General features: G+C 34.9%; 1 protein-coding gene across 3 annotated transcripts; it reads left to right on the top strand.

The window, feature by feature from the left end:
* Window positions 1-10,866: 10,866 nt before the first annotated feature.
* LOC131065410 (wall-associated receptor kinase 5) lies at window positions 10,867-16,951 on the top strand. Of its 3 annotated transcripts, none has more exons than XM_057999910.2 (3): window positions 10,867-11,926; window positions 12,053-12,238; window positions 16,742-16,951. In XM_057999910.2, exons 1-3 carry the CDS (start codon window positions 11,023-11,025, stop codon window positions 16,765-16,767), a joined length of 1,116 nt encoding a protein of 371 aa, XP_057855893.2. In that variant the 5' UTR covers window positions 10,867-11,022; the 3' UTR covers window positions 16,768-16,951. The 3 variants fall into 3 exon arrangements, with proteins under 3 accessions (XP_057855893.2, XP_057855892.2, XP_057855891.2); XM_057999909.2 differs by lacking the exon at window positions 16,742-16,951 and adding an exon at window positions 12,373-12,871 and having other exon boundaries at window positions 10,868-11,926; XM_057999908.2 differs by lacking the exon at window positions 16,742-16,951 and adding an exon at window positions 12,337-12,871 and having other exon boundaries at window positions 10,871-11,926.
* The last annotated feature ends 421 nt before the right edge of the window (window positions 16,952-17,372 follow it).

Raw genomic sequence — 17,372 nt, 5'->3', positions numbered from 1 at the left:
AAGCTTTGGTTATAGGTATCAAAATGGCTATAGAATGGAACATTACACAACTTCAAGTCTTTGGAGACTCTCATCTCATCATCAATCAAATCAATGACGATTATCAAATAAAGGATGAAAAGTTAATGCCTTATAAAAAGATGGTCGATAATATCAAGAAATACTTTGTAGAATTAACTTTTCAGCAGATTTCAAGGAATGACAATAAAGTAGTAGATGCCATGGCAATAGTTGCTTCTATCCTTCAGACACAGGAAAATCAAGAGCGTTACAAATTCCTAGTGGAAGAGTTGTTTTACCCTGCTAATAATTATCCCAATTCCCAAATTATTTGTCACCTTGTTGGGCATGATTCCTCCTGCTATGGCCAAACTTACACATACCTAAAAGATAACACCTTACCTCCTGATTTATCAAAGAACCAAAAGAGAAACTCTATTTGCCAATCCTCTCATTATACTCTTGTCGTGGATACCCTTTTTAAACGAGGTCTCAATGGTACTCTTTTAAGATGTATCAAACAAGAAGAATCTGAGAAGGCCTTAAATGAAGTCCATAATGGCATTTGGGGCACTCATTCAAGTGCTCTCACCCTTTCAAAAAAACTCATACGCTTGGGCTATTATTGGCCAGCTATGGAATGAGATTCTTTTCAGATAGCTAAAACATGCAAATAATGTCAGATCCATGGAAATTTGATTCATGCACCAGCACAAGAACTTCATGCTTTGGCAACATCTTGGCCTTTCTGCCAATGGGGTCTTGATCTAGTAGAAAAGATAAATCCTTCTTCATCTAATGGTCATAGATTCATCCTTGTAGCTACAAAATATTTCACAAAATGGATTGAGGTAGTACCTCTTATCAATATCACAGGAAAACAAATTGATGCATTTATCTTGAACTATATCATTTGTCGCTATGGAATACCCATGACCATTATCACTGATAATGGACAACTGTTCAAGAATCAGGATGTCCAAGACCTATGTGAGAAATTCAAGATCCAACATAGATTTTCTACACCCTACTATCCATAAGGGAATGGGCAAGTAGAAGCATAAAAAAAAACTATTTTGAAAATCCTTAAAAAGATAGTGAATGATGTTAGCAGAGATTGGCATATTCAATTGAACCCTACTCTATGGGCCTATTGTACCAATATCTGCACACCAATAGGTGCCACACCTTTCTATCTTGTCTATGGATCAAAAGCAATACTACCAATAGAAGTAGAGATACCTTCTCTACGAGTATCATTAGAAGGTCTTATCCCATATGAAGAACAATGAGTGTCTCAATTTCAGGAGTTAGAATTGATCCATGAACGAAGACAACATGCCTTTGATCATTTAAAGGTATATCAACAAAGAATGTGTTGAAGTTATAATCACAAGGTCAAATCAAGAATATTTCAAGTTGGAGAACTAGTACTAAAAGAAAATCCACGAAACCAGTCAGATCGAGAAAAGAAATGGAAGTTTGAACCAAATTGGTTAGGTCCATTTGTGGTCACAACTGTATTTGTGTCAGGAGCATATCAGCGATCAACACAGGACGGGGATTAGCTCAAGGAACCCATCAATAGCATGCATCTGAAGAAGTTTTATTTTTAAAAAAGCAGAAGAATTAAAAAATGGTGAAAAAGCAGAAAATCCAAAAAACAATAAAAAAGCAGAAAATCTAAAAATAGTGAAAAAGCAGAAAAATTCAAAAACAGTGAAAATGCAGAAAATACAAAAACAGTCAAAAACAATAAAAAAATAAACAAAATCAAATATGAGAAAAAGTGCAATAAAAACAGATGGTGAAAACTTGACAAATAGGTGCTATCTGTCTGCTAGCTCTTTCATCTATTACTTCATGCATCCTTCCACTTGCATTATTTTCCGTCAGCATTGTTCATATCCATAATAAAGCCTTTGTACATACGTAGGAATCTTGGGTGGCTTCTCGCCATGGTTTGGAACATTGGGTATATCACAATGAATTTGTTTCTAGGCTTGGGGCAAAATCCTACACCTAGTTGGGGGCAAAACTATCGATTATTTTTTCAGCTTAATCAAACACGTAGAAAAATAGTTAGGCAACTCTTATCAAGCGAAAACTAAGACACATCCAATGTTGAACATAAGATCAAATTGTCAACCATCAAACTATCATATATCAGTCTAAGCACATTCACACACCTTTCAATAGATGATATCTTTTGGATAATGATTTTAACGTGATTGTTCAACTTTTCTATCTTGATTTTCGCTATCATGATTTCTAAGTGACTCGAGGATGTCTCTGACTAGAGGAACAAGGAAGGAACATGATATTTATCTTGTCTACTATCTGTAAATTAATCATTAATATGTGAAAATTGGTCTCAGGACATGATCATCAGAGTATCATCGAAGACATTTCCAATTTGCGTATTGAAATGGGTAATACTACATGTTTTATGCAAGCAACACTCAGGTCATCTTGGTTCAATTATACCTCGATGCTTGTGCTAACTTGCCATATCAAAATCTAGGAAAGTAGTGCTCGGGTCATCATGGTTTAATTATACCATCACTGTTTGCACTCACTTGCCACATTTTAAAAATCTCAATGATGACAAAATGCAATAACACAGTGACTGGTCTGGTCATAGCTTTGCATTTTTATTTGTATTTAGCTTGTATCTCATTCTTGCATGGGATCCTACATGCTCATTTTATCCAAGGTTAAATCTATCACAGGAATCATCAAGGTATCATCATAAGTGTATACGGAGTCAGACTAATGACTCATCTCTCTCCAGATATTTTCAACCCAGCAAAAATCTTATGCTACCCTCTCAACTGAACCAACATCAGCATATCTGAATCTTCCTGCAACTTGATATCAACAAATTAGTCAGTTCTTTGCTCAATCAACCTTATCAATTCCATCAATCTCTCTCATCTAAATCGATTCTATCATGTCTTATACAGGATGTATCTTTCTTGGAACCAGACGTTTTGATCATGTCTTATACAGGATATATCATTCCTGAAACCAGATGCTTTGATCATCTTTGTCTTATACAGGAGGTGTCATTCCTGAAACTAGACTGAATCTCGATCTTATCAATCTAATCAATCAGACTTTATCAATAATCAAGAACCACATCACCGTGATCATAGAAATCGCATTTTCATCAACCACAATTGTAGAAATCAAATCATTTCTAAACAAGATATCAATTTCGCAAAAAAAAAAAGATTCACACACTCCAAAAATCAATTATCTCAATTGATCTCCCGAGGGGGCATCATCATATCGCAATTTATCAATCAATGTCTGGGGCATCCTATCGAACCAATATCATCATCAAAATGAGATTATTCTTTGAATAAACGTGTCATCACACCTCACTTTAAAGAGGGGCAAAATGTATACACCTAAAAATGGTCTGAAGATAATTAATTAAATAAGCAATTATTTAATTAATCCCCCTCCCTAATTTAATTGAATTCATTATCAATTTGATTAATTTCCCTTTCATCTACTTATTAATAAATCAAAGGATTTATTCATTAACTTCATTCCATAGTACCCTTTGATTAATTAATTCAAATTAATTAATCTTCCCCCCATTTCAATCAATTCTTCTAATCCCCTAATTAATTAAAACAAATCAATTTATGAGTTGTTGAGAATTAATTAGTCTTTTCCTATTATTTAAATATTTAAATTCAAATTACCCCCATGCCTCCTAACTTCTAACCACCTAACCTAACCATTCCTCTAACCTAATCCATTCCACCTAACCTTGGGTTTGCCTAACCCTATCCTATCTTGCACATTCTAACCTCCTTATCCTAACCTCTTATGGTGTGGATATTCTTCCCTTGACACACATGGCACTTTGGCCACATGTCTCCTCCCTTGGACACTTGCCCTCTCATGAGCAAGAATCCTTGACACTTTTTACCACAGAGACAACAAGTGTCCCTTCCTCCAACCTCTTCTCCAACCTCCTCCAATTTCACCCTTGATATCTTCACACTCAAGCTTGACCGTTGATTCCTGCCACCTCATCCTTGGCCTTGTAAATCCTATAATATCCCCCATTTTGGAGCACAAAGGATCCCATCTCATTATCAATTTAGGCATTGTTACTATAGGCATTATCATTTGAGCATTGTTGTTATAGGCAATTGCATCTTAGATTTAGCTTAATTTGATCATTTTCTAGCATAATTGTTGAATCCTGTAGCTTAATCATTCTCTTTTCTAGCTTAATTGCATCATCATCATAGCTTAATAATGCATATCTTTAGCTTAATTAGTCTCTTGGATCAATCTAGCTTAATCAATCTCATCTTTGCATATCATTATCATTTCAAATCCTCCATCTAGGTGTAGTTCACTGGGATTGCTTATCCAGATCTGAGAGAAAATCCATACTCGCATCTCTTAGGAGGCAATAGGTTGCTTTGTCATGGTTCATCTTTCATTTGCTTCTTATTTGCTAACCATGCTTGTAATGATCTATTGAGTGCTTGTGTTGCAGCTGCAGGTATCACACTTCACATGCACGACACATATAATTGACCTTGGTTTAAATAAGGGTGGAATCTAATTCCATGATAGTATACTAGACTAGATATATTGATGAGTGTAATGAATAGAATCTCAACATATATGTCTAAGAAGGTGAATAAAGATTAAAAAAACAATCCACATTCACATTAAATTATCCCATTTAATCATATATAAAAATATTTTTTACAAACAATTCAAAATAAATAAATAAAATATCATCGATATATAATTTGACCATTACAATATACAATTAAATCATAAAACGAATTGAACTAAATACAAAAGGCAATATTTCAATTACTTTGAAATGATAATATATACACCACATTCGTTGAATGAAAGATAAGATAATATAGAATCTTATCTTCATTCTATGGTGGCAATTGACTGGAATACTGTGAGACAGTTCAGTCGAAAATTATTTCTTCCCTTCATTTAATTTGCCTCCATCGTAATAAATTAGTGTATGTTAACGTTCAACGAACATTTTGTCGGGATTGTGTCGAAATATCATTTTTGTATTCTTCGTTATGTGACAAATGGATAAGAATAGGCGTTAGGAGGGATGAATGGTACGTAAACTGATGAAGATAAGTACCCAACAATTGATTTACGTACCTAGTTCATAGTTAAAATTATGGGGCTCTCAACAAAATATGTAATTATTATTTACTATCATTTGAATTCATGAGCCATAGGTGAGATAGGTTCAATGTTTGGCTTTTACGTAAGACAATTAATATTAGTTTGCATAATTTTCGCATGGGGAAACCTCTTTAAATTCATGTCATTTTTCATTGGGGAGAGTGTCCCTTAAAGAAGACATTTTGTATTAACAATGAGTTCATTTACCCTTTTATTAAGATTTGTATATCTATTTATTCCAAATTGATCTAATATTTACAATTTATATTACATAAAATTTCATATATACAATCTATAATTCTTTAAGAATATGTTATAAAATATACATATATACATGTATATGTGTGTATATATATAGTTTGCAATTTTTTATAAACTAGATTTTATTAAATAAGAAAAATTGTTGGAGTCTTACAGATCAAACAACTCTAACACTAGGAAGCTCATATTTTCTGAAAGGATGTGAAAATGTTGTGGAGCATTCTCCTTAAATTTATATTTCCCAATGACAAGTCAGTTAAATGAATAAATTTTCATAGAACTATTATTCTTATTTTTAATGAACTATTTAATTAGTTATATTGCTATCAAACAACTATTATGCCTTTTCTATAAATTCAGATGGAAGAGTAACAATAGGACTAAATAGTTGTGCTAGTTGGTAGAGATGGATGATAGTTGCTTAGTAGAGTTAAGTTTAAGGATATTATTTTGGAGAACAGTTGTAGGAAAAGGAAAACAATAAGGAATAAGGGTTGCAAAGGATAGGGAAGAACTAGATGAAATTTATATAAAAATACTCTCTCTATGTGTACTTTCATAATATCTAAAAGTATATAGAATGCAAGTTCTTATGGCGTGTTAGAGTTGTTTCTATAATTGTTCATATTTTGCCCTCTTAATTCTATGTCCTATTTTCCCATTTATCATCTTGAACTAAGCTAGACCAAAGTATATTTTTCATTCGAAGGCTAACCTATATGCCTTGATGCTAGTTTGCATCATTTTTCTAGACTATTATTAATAGGTAAGAAAAAGATCACCCTTATCTTTTGGTTAGTTACACACAATCACTAAGGGTGTGTAGTTGGCAAGGATAGGGTTTATGGCTAGGGTGAGGTTTATGTTTTGGTGATTGTAAAGTTGTAGACCCTTGATGCATTATTATTTAACAAATAATTAAATAGTATGATCACTCTATGATTGAATCTATATTAGAGAATTGAACTATGGTTTTGAACTTGCAATCGTAATCCTTCAACATTAAATATTAAACGAGAGGTGCAAACCCTTGAACTATGAATAATGAACCTTAATACTAAACCATTTATGTAAATATCTTAATCTAAACAGTAAATATTAATGTTAAGAATTGAATGTTCAAACCTAAACACTAAAATTTAAGCCTATAATATTAACCATAAATACTTACCTTGAATTATAAACAATAAATTTCAAACCTTAGGCCTAACCTTTGAATTGTAGAAACTCCAAATCCTATATTCTTGAGAACCTTTAAACCATTACATTTTAATATTATCTTGATATCTTTTAAATGAGTCCCTTTTTAATCGAACATATCACTTCTGCTTTATATATATCATTATTTAATAAACTACAATGGATTTTACAAACATGGTGAAAGGAAGCTAAGTTGCAGAAAATGCTTCCTAAAACTAGTCTAGTGGGGGAGATTCTATAAATTTTCTTTACAAATATTCTTTTACAGAAATAGAAACACATTCATAGGTAGCAAATAAACTTGCATAAAGATAAACAATGAATACAAGATATATCGAGGGGAAAATCCTTTTGAGTAAAAAACCCCACACTCCAAAAGCACAGTACTTTGTATTCCAGCAATCAAAATCTTACAATACAATGCCAACACTTAGCTTCTTTAATAGGAGTCTACAACTACAACCCACAACTTGGATTAATTTTCACAACATAACACTTCACCTGCAAACATTACATTACATAACACTCCTCAAGACTACCTTTTATAGAGAAATACAACTCAAGAGGAAGCTTCTAGATGAAGCATCACGATGGGGTCGTGCAAAACATTTGGCCCTATTTTTCAACCACCAAAAAGCATGCAAATGACACATGTATGTCTCCAAATGACTCCCCATTCAAACCTCCTAAGTTGGGCACTCAAAATTTACTATTTTGAGGTATGACAGATGCTCTTATGCATCTTATAGCTGTCATATCTTACAACACTTATAGTTGTAAGAGAATCTGTCATAAATGAATAATTTTAGCTTATTCTCTTACAACTTGTCATAAACCTCTCAACGCAAAAGGTATCACTTGCCACTTGTCCATTCTATCACAGAATCTGTCATAGGCCAACACTTGTCAAGATCCTCATGTGGAATGCCTATCTCCACATGCGTAGCATATGTGTCATATAGGCATAGCCAATTAGAATGCCACCAAGCCTGTGGATCCCACTAGATGAGTACACATTTGTAGGCAATAAATAATAAATTAATAAATAAATGCATTATCCAATGTTAGGATTTGCAAAGGTTGAGACACCTTAATCGCGACATTCTCCCACTTATCAAAGACCTTTCAAATAGCCCATAAATAAACTACAGGGGGGTGAGAGGCCCATAGAACTAGAACACTATCTGAACTTCTTTGTGCTGATTGGTTTCATCAATGCATTTGCAACATTCGTCAAAGTGTAAATCTTCTCCAATTTTACCTTTGCATCCTCTACCATATCTCAAACAAACTGAAACTAAACATCAATGTGCTTTGTTCTAGCATGAAAAGTCAAATTCTTTGCTAAGAAAATAGTACTCTGACTATCACAATAGATAGTAATCAATCCCACATCAAACCCAATATATGAACACAACCACCTAAGCCAAATGGCTTCCTTACAAGAATCAATAGCTACCATATACTTTGCTTCTATCATGGATAAAGCGAATACAACTTGCCACTTACTCATCCAACTAATAACACCACCATTCATAGTAAAAACATAACCACCAGTGGATCTTCTGCTGTCAATATCACCTGTCCAATCTAAATCCACATATCCACGAATACATATAGAATGTCGAGGTCTAGTAGGATAACCATGATAACACAAGGAATATTCAGAAGTACCCCTCAAATATCTGAACACTCTCTTAACTGCATCCCAATGCACCCATCCAGGATTATCCATACATTGAGTCAAGACTCCCACTGCTTGGGCAATGTCTGGTCTTGTACAAACCATAGCATACATGAGACTACCAGCTGCACTCGCATATGGTACACTAGCCATTTCCTCCACTTCAGAATGAGATTTTGGACAATCCTCCACATATAATTATGTTCCCAATGAGACAGGAACTATCATGGATCTACAAGCTATCATGTTGAATCTCTCCAACACTGAGTTCACATACTTACTCTGGCTTAACCAAAGCTTTTTGTTAGATCTGTCTCTTCTGATCTCCATCCTTAGAATGCACCTAGTTGCACCTAAATCTTTCATCTCAAACTATGCTGACAACTCAGACTTCAAGTCAGAAATCAAATGTCCATTCCCAAACAATAACATATCATCCAGATATAATGCAATAATGAGAATACAACCATTATCAGTTTTAAAGTAAACACAACTATCATATTTAGACCTCTAAAATCCCAAAGTCAACACATAGGTATCAAACTTTTGGTACCACATCCTAAGAGACTATTTCAAACCATACAAAGACTTTTTCAACTTGCAAACTAGATTTTATTTACCTTTCACTATGAAATGCTCTGGTTGTGACATATAAATCTCTTCCTCCAAATCACCATGAATGAATTTTGTCTTCACATACATTTTCTCAATTTCCCAATCATGAATTGTAGAAAGTGATAACAACAACCGAATGGATGTCAGCTTTTCAACATGAGAGAAAATCTCACCATAATCTATTCCCTCAACTTGGGAATACCCCTTTGTGACCAACCATGCTTTATGCTTCTCAACACTATCATCAAGACCCAACTTTTTCTTGAACACCCATTTGCATCCCACTTCACTACTTACTTCACTGCCTTGTTCTCCAACTTAAATCTCTTTTCATTCGAAACATGAGCATAATCTTATAACCAAATACTCTGAGATGTCTCATCGGGGACTTCTTTCTTGACCACACCTCCATAGGTGTTTTATCAACAAGTGCTGATGTAGGAGATCTGTTTACCAGATAGCAGGCAATGGCTACTACTTCAGCCCAAAACTTTTGTTCAAGGCTAGCACCACAAAGCATACTCCTAGCCCTCTCCATCAATGTCATGTTCATCCTCTTTGCAATTTGTTTCTGCTGACGGGTGTATGGAATTTTCTTATGCCTCTCAATCCCATGATTCTTATAGAACCTGTCGAAATCTACTAAGAAAAACTCACCACCATTGTTAGTCCTCAAACACTTAATCTTTCTACCAATCTGATTCTCAACAAGAGCCTTAAACTCCTTAAACCGACTAAAGACTTCAGATTTACTTCTAAGAAAATAAACAAATGTCCTTCTAACATAGTCAGCAATGAATGAAAGAAAATACACAGATTTTAAAATCGAAGGAATATTAACAGGACCAAAAACATCATAATGTATCAAGTCCAATAACCCAGAAGATTTGTGAGAACTAGAGTAAAACTGAACATGATTTTGTTTACCATAGATGCAGTGTTCACATTAATCGAATTCAAGATTACAATCTTCAAGCCCCTCTACGAGGCATTTGCTTTTTAGGGTTTTGAGACCGTTCTCACCAATGTGACCAAGCCTTTGGTGCCATAGAATTGTCTTCTCTACTAGAAGTTCCATCTCCATAGCATTGGCACCTTTAGGTACCCAGAAAGCATGACCATCAGATGTAGAAGTGATAAACTTTTGAACCTTATCCCCACCATCACACACATAGTAGATAAATTAATTATGATAACTTCCATCATTAAATAGCTCACATGGATAAGCAACATTATTATGCAAGGTCTAAAATATCTTTGCAACAATTTTGTACCATATTGATCAAACAACCTAGAATTCAAACTAATTTCTAATACTATCAACACAATTATGATCCTCTAAATCCAACTAAATTTAACATTTAAGTTTATTTTATTTTAATATTTTTGAACTATCAATTTTAAGTTATAAAATCTAAAGATTAAATTTTAAATTTAATTATATGACTTTCAATACAAAGGTCAATATCAAGTTTTGTTGTATTTGCATTCAAAAAGCATTGAGAACCTTTTATTTAACAAAATAATCTATTGAATTTTATTTTTGAAGAACAAGAAAACTTCAACTCTTTTACTGCAATTCTCCTTGTTACTTACCAAAGTATTCACAAAAACTCAATTTAATCTAAACTCATTGCAAAATCTTTACAAAAGCTCAATTCATGTTAACTAATTGTGAAGTCTTTGGAAAAGCTTACTTTGATATGAACTTATTATGAAGTCTTTACAAAAGCTTACTTTCAGTGAAAAAAAAAATAAAAAATTAAAGAAAGATGTATTTGAAAAGCTGAATAAATATGAAATTTGTTAAATAATAATAATAGTTTGATGTTTTCAAATTGTGTTTTTCTTTAATTCACATGCGAAACTGCTTGTAAAATTTTCATTGTACTTTTCTAGAAATTTATTTTCCATCTCACATCATAGTCCTTTGAATGAAATCATCTTGAAGATTAATCAGCATTGAGACGTAGGTCTTGAGCTGCTACTTAATTCCCCGCGGATTTTCTTTCGTTTACATCTTTTTGTTGTTGTGATAATTATTGAGTAGTAAAATGCTGATGCATTGTAGACTTGTGCTTCGCTGTGTAATTTGTCTCTGTCTGGTGGGCTTTACTGCTGCAAAATGTCATCCTGAAAAGTGCGGTTCAATAAGTGTGAGTTACCCTTTCTGGATCAACAATTCTGGTTGTGGATACCCTGGTTTTGAAATCACATGCGAGAAGGATAAAGTTACTGGGATGTTGGCTCCGTTCTTTTATGTCAATGTTGGCAATTATACTGATGGGAAGCTTAAAGGTAATTATAAAGATGGGTTTCTTTATCCTTACAAGATCATGGAGATCGGTTATACAGGCTACCTTGTCATAGACTCCTATTATAACTATGCCTGGACGTGTAATAACACCTTTGGGACAACCTACTTTCATCTACCTTCAGATGGGTCTTTCACTATTTCAAACTCCAATAAGTTCGTGGTTGTCGGCTGCAATACATCAGGTACCTATAGTTTTGGGGATCTGGGAGAGGTGAGATGTGTAGCAATTTGTGACCCTCAAACTGATCGACCATATTGCCGCTATGGGTGTTGCGAAATTAACCTTCCAAATAATTGGCGGTCAATTGATTTCACGGGAGGAGGTATGTTTCCTATATTCAATTCTACTGACAAAAAATATTATAACGAGTGTGGTTTCTCCACCATATTCGACCCCTCCACCTTCAAGATCCTCGACAATAAATCAAATATTTATTGGGGAGATGGCAGCGAAGTTTCTTATGGTCTCCGCCTTAACTGGGGTATAGGCCTTCAGAACTGTTCTATGGCTAAAGCAACTACCAAATATTCTTGTTCCATCAACGGGGAGTGCATTGAGTCTCCTTCCGGAGGAGGGCATGTATGCAGTTGTCTTCCTGGATATGAAGGAAATGGCTACTTTAACGGCACAGATTGTACAGGTATAACCTCTGCTGTCTTTCTTAATTATTTTGTGCTGCGATATTATTTTATACTTGGGTTGATTTTACTTCATTTTGTGGATTCACGTTTGCCCAGGACTAATCAAAGTAATGATGGCTGTTCAGACATAGACGAGTGCAGCGATAAGAAGTCGAATATGTGCGTTGGAGAGGAGGGAGGAGGAATATGCCTGAATTCGATAGGTTCGTACAACTGTTCTTGTGCAAAGGGTTATCAAGGAGATGGCTTTCGAAATGGGACAAGATGCATGTCCACAAGTTCAAATCGCGCTGTTTTTCCTGCAATCATAGGTAACCGAATATGAATTGTTTGCCTTAAAGATATTCAAAAATAGGTATAATCGAATAACTATGATTTTATTTCAACGTCTGCTTGGTAAAATACACAGGATCAGTCTCTTCGTTTGTGGTTCTCTGTTTAGCAGCGTCTCTTGTGGTTTGGTGGCTAAAGAGACGCCACTTCAAACTTGAGGAAAGGAGGATAAGCAGCGTGTCTTGTGGTTTGGTGGCTAAAGAAACGCCACTTCAAAGTTGAGGAAAGGAGGAAAAGGCCGTCGATGAAAGAGGTCGTGGAGGAACTTTTCTGGGTAAGAGGCAGCGCAAGAAAGACAAAATTCCATAGCAATGTAAAATTTGACGATGCAATATTTGAGCAGACAGGAATTTTTAGACAAGCATCACAAACTTCATATGAATTCAGGAGTTACACTTTCCCATCTGCAACTGGGAGTATGCCAGAGGAACCATTCACTGCACTGGTTGAGATGTCGACAATGCATGACAGATTGACTTCAGAGGAAAGAATTTCTAGTCTAGGTTGGAATATGTAGTTTTCCCCCGAAACACTAAATATCATGTTTAGAAGTGGTCATTGAGTTTTTTAATGTAATATATCAGTCAAATCTTCAAAAAGTTTTCATTTTCTTTATATAACGATCCATCGAGTAATGCTTTCACTAGGGTTTTTATGTGATATTGTAATCAACTGGTTATGCGCAGATGCTAGCGAATTCTATTCAAGATTTTTATATTTGTAACCTTTTATGTTCAATTTCGTTGGAATTGAATTTTGTCGAAGGATTTTAAATTAGCATTTCAATTTTATTAATATTTGTTTCTAGTATATATTCATTTATTTGGAATTTTCAACTAGAGGTATCAAAACTAGGTTAAGAGCCTTCAGTTTTTAGAGAGTGGTTCGGGAGGGAGTGTTACAAGTCATACCTCAAGAGGTAGACAAAGAAGAGCCAGTGGTTCAGTGGTAGAACACACTAAAAAAAAAGGAACCAGAAACAAGGGAAAATTGTGATTTATACAGTTGTTTCTATTCAAGTATGGATTGCAGAACATAGAAAAGTTTGTTGCTATTCGTGAAGAAGTCAGCAAAGAACATTTGTCAAGTTGTCGATTGGAGAAGCAGCAAAGACCTGAATCACTTGGAAAATGTTGCCAACGGTTAAAGCAAGCTGTTAGAAACAAGGGAGCGCCGATTAGAAGAAAAGGATGTCTTGAATAGAGACAATGGAAATTGTGCAAATTGTTAGTAGCAACTATCAAGAAGAGGTCGTCGATTTGAGTTTTTAGGTAAATCACTATTAGGAAGACACCGTCGATGGGGATCGAAGGAGCTTTAAAAATGTTGAAGAATAAATAGATCGTGCACATGTTAAATAGTAGATCATATTTCTTCGTGAGAAGCAACTTTGAAAGGAAATCAAGGAGATTATTGTTGGATTGTGAAATCTGATTGTTCATTTCATATTCTTTTTTTTGTGTCTTTTCAAGGCTGTTATATATATATGAAGGCAAAGTCTTATGTAGGCAAAGTCTTATGTATGTAAGCTGCAATAAAAATAAAAATTTCTGTTTTGCTTTTTTGTGTTTGTGAATAATTTGTAAGTTCCTAATTTGTCTAATTATTTAACAATTGGTATCAGAATTTGTGAGATCCAGGAAGAATTGCACGTGTTGCAGTTGTACGCACATAAGCTATGAAGAAATTTAACAAATTTGCCCCTTTTTGTCCCGCAATACTACTTTTATAATACAGGGGAAGGAGCGGGAGAGGGTTTAATATTTTTGTAGAAGGGCTTTTGATGGCCGAGTGTGCATTGGAGTGGCTATATGTAAGCATCTGATGCACTAAAAAATCTGTTTGGAGCTTAGAGTGTCGTGCAAAGATACACGGTTTTTTTTTATGTAGTCTTTTTAAGCATTTCCTTCGCATCAATGATAATCATGTGACGCTCATATAAGCTCCGAGCCTTATTCTATTCTTCACGCTCCAGTGATGTTTGGTTGAGGCAGTCGATAGAAATACATACAGGGGATAAGCGATACCATTAATGTTTTGGCAATATTTTTTTGATTGCTATTGTCTCAAATGGAGCTGGGGGCCATAGCCTATGTTCATGTTCCAGAGTGCCCACTTCAATAGATTGTGATATCATGTACTCTTTTAAGATTGTGATGGTATACCAATTTTTTTTAGCAATGCGATAGTTGTATCTACTTCTAATGTTACTACGAGCAGCATCGATTGGTTGTATCTTCTTCAAAGTAAATATCAATTGGTACTATGTTAGACCAGCTTCGATTGCAATGAAAATCTATTTAAACCAGGAAACTGGAGTGGAACTTTCCGTAAGATATATGGTAGCTGTAGAAGAAATGGCTTGAGGGGAAGAATCATGCGCCCGCATCCACAAGGCAGAGGATTTGAATTGCGCTGAGGCAGAGACATAACAGAGTCTTGGTTGTAGTGCTGGAAGAGGGGATTCTGAGAAGGCTCAAGGGAAAAGAATCCGAGCTGGAGAGGACGTGCCGCAAGAATGCAGAATTGGAGAAGCGCCTGAAACAGCTGAGCGTGGCGTCCCAAATTTGGCAAAATGTGGCCAACAATAATGAAAACGTTGCCAATACTCTCAGGGTGAATCTAGACCAGGTTTTAGTATAGACCAGGTTTTTTCAGAGAAGAGGGTGCAGATTGTAGTGAAATATATAGAGGTATGGAATACAAAGAAAGGGGCCAGTGAAGAAAATACATTGAGCCCAGAGGTTCTGAGCAGCAGCAGCACTGTCACGAGAAGAGTGATATTGTAGTTGAAGTGCTTGAAGTTATCTAATCCAGCCAAGATGGAAAAGGCATGGGGTATGGGAGCAGGTCGTAAACTGGAAAAACACATAGGTATTAAGGCTAAGCAGCCTATCTTTGTTATTCAGAAGTGTGCAAGAGTTCAGCTTATCAAGAATGGAAAGAAGATTGTTGTTTTCGTTCCCAATGATGGTTGTTTGATTGAAGAAAATGATCAGATTCTGATTGCTGGATTTGGCCTTAATTCTATAGAACATTGATCGATTGCAGCTGTAAGTTAAAAACCGCTTAGTGTGATGTTTTTTGGTATCATTTTACAGATTTTGTCTATGATGTCTATGAACATGATTACTCGCTGTAGATGGGCAAATCGGATCTGGGGTGGATCTAGTGCTCAAGTCTTTAAGTCTATAGATTATCTAAATGGATAATTAGGGTGTTTCTGTTGGATTTGTAGCATGTTTATTATGATACCATAAATAGTTTGGTGTCACACTCTAGTGGAAATTTTTTGTAATGAGTGTTTTGTTGTCAAGAGATATTTATCTTCATGCAATTGTAGATGTTGATTCTTAATGAATCTTGATTCTAGATTAGAGCATTTGCATGATATAGGTTCTCTTGACAAGTTTATGCTCTTGAGGAGTAGTGGTTTTCATTTCTGGAGATGTTAGATCATGTTGTCATGAGGTTATGCAGACATGCAGTGGGAGTTTTGGCATTGATCTTGTTGGTGCTCTTGGTATTGATTGTACATTGGTCATTTGCTTGGAGAGGTTCATGATGGTGCAACATTGTTTTGAAGCTTAGCAATGGATTGATCATGGAGGTGCTCTTGAATACTAAGAGACTTGGGTGAGGCTGGAGTTCTCTTAGGATTAGAGAACATTTGTTGAGATGGTTCCTCTTTGGAGGTTTCAGCAAGAAGACTGAGCAGCCTACACCTGGTGATGGATGCGAGTTCATTCTAGACCTAGAGGAGATTTTTCTTGGAGAGAGTCATTGTGACTTGGTGTATCTTGGAGGAGTATTCTCAGTCCCCACTCTTGGTCTACTCGGCAGATTCATCTCCTTGTAGGAGATGTTTGAGATGGTTCCTAGTTTTGGAATAATATTGAGTTTAATGTCCCTTGATTACAAGAGTTTACATCCATATTAGTTGGGTGTTGTTAATGCTTTCATTTGGGAAGGTAAAGGAGATCATACTTGGCACAACTAAGCACTTGGTGGTGTTCGTAGAAAGATGAGATATGATTTGCATGGATGTTTCTTCCTAAAGTTTTTTGAAGTCATCTATTATTGTACTTTATTGCTTTTTAACAGCAATATGTGGTCTTTTCATGAGGACTTGGAGAATGTCAAGTGAGATTTTACAACATGTTAGTTGCAGGTTGTAGGCCATTGTGATTTGATTATTGCCACACCTTTTATGTTAGTGTTGATTGCTAAATTTGAGTTATTTTGGTTAACATTGTTAGTGCAACATGTGGATTACTATATAAAAGTCTACTAGTTTTTGCACATCAACAATTTGGTGTGTTTTGTTGGAAGATGGTATTTTTTAAGTAAGACAATGGATTACACATAATTGTTGTATGGGCTGGATATGTTGGCATGATTTTTGTTGATACTATATGGTTAGTTGGATGTGATTAGCAATTAGTTGCGGTTCTTATTCCAACTATGGTGATTGATCGCAGCCTATTTATTGTCATGGAATTGGTGATTATGCTTGGATATTGGTCGAGAATGGAAAGAAGAGGATATAATTCAAGTCCAGGAGGTTATTCAGATGTGAAGTCACAACATGAGTCAAACTTCAAGTGGGAAATTATTGGATTGTGAAGTCCGACTACTCATTTCATATTCCATTCTGTGTCTTTTTGTCTTCTCTTGAGGGTTGTTGTATATATATCAAGACTCTAAACAATTCTTCATGTTGTAATGCAGCAAACATAATTTTTTTAGTATGATTTCGTTTGATTTGTTTGGTTTCAATTGAGTTTGCGTACTAATTTTATGGCATTATGTTCTAGATGCCTTTGTATTGAGAAGTAGTACATAAGGTGCTTTGTTTTTTAATAATGGGGTGTTTAAATATTTCTATTGTGTGTAAATTGTCTTTGCAATAAGTGTTATGATTTTTTCATGCGTTGTTGGTATAAATCTCTTCATCTGGGACAGTTTAAAATCTTTTTTTGTATTAGAGAAAGTGATTTTGATTCAAATTTTATTATGGCGAATTTTAACTCTTTGTCAATCCCAAAATTTGATGGAAGTGATTACGATTACTAGTGTATTAAAATAATGATATTTTTTATAGGAAAAAAT

This window comes from Cryptomeria japonica, chromosome 5 (genome assembly GCF_030272615.1).
Source record: "Cryptomeria japonica chromosome 5, Sugi_1.0, whole genome shotgun sequence".
NCBI lineage: Eukaryota > Viridiplantae > Streptophyta > Pinopsida > Cupressales > Cupressaceae > Cryptomeria > Cryptomeria japonica.
This window is presented reverse-complemented; position numbering and strand designations above follow the sequence as displayed.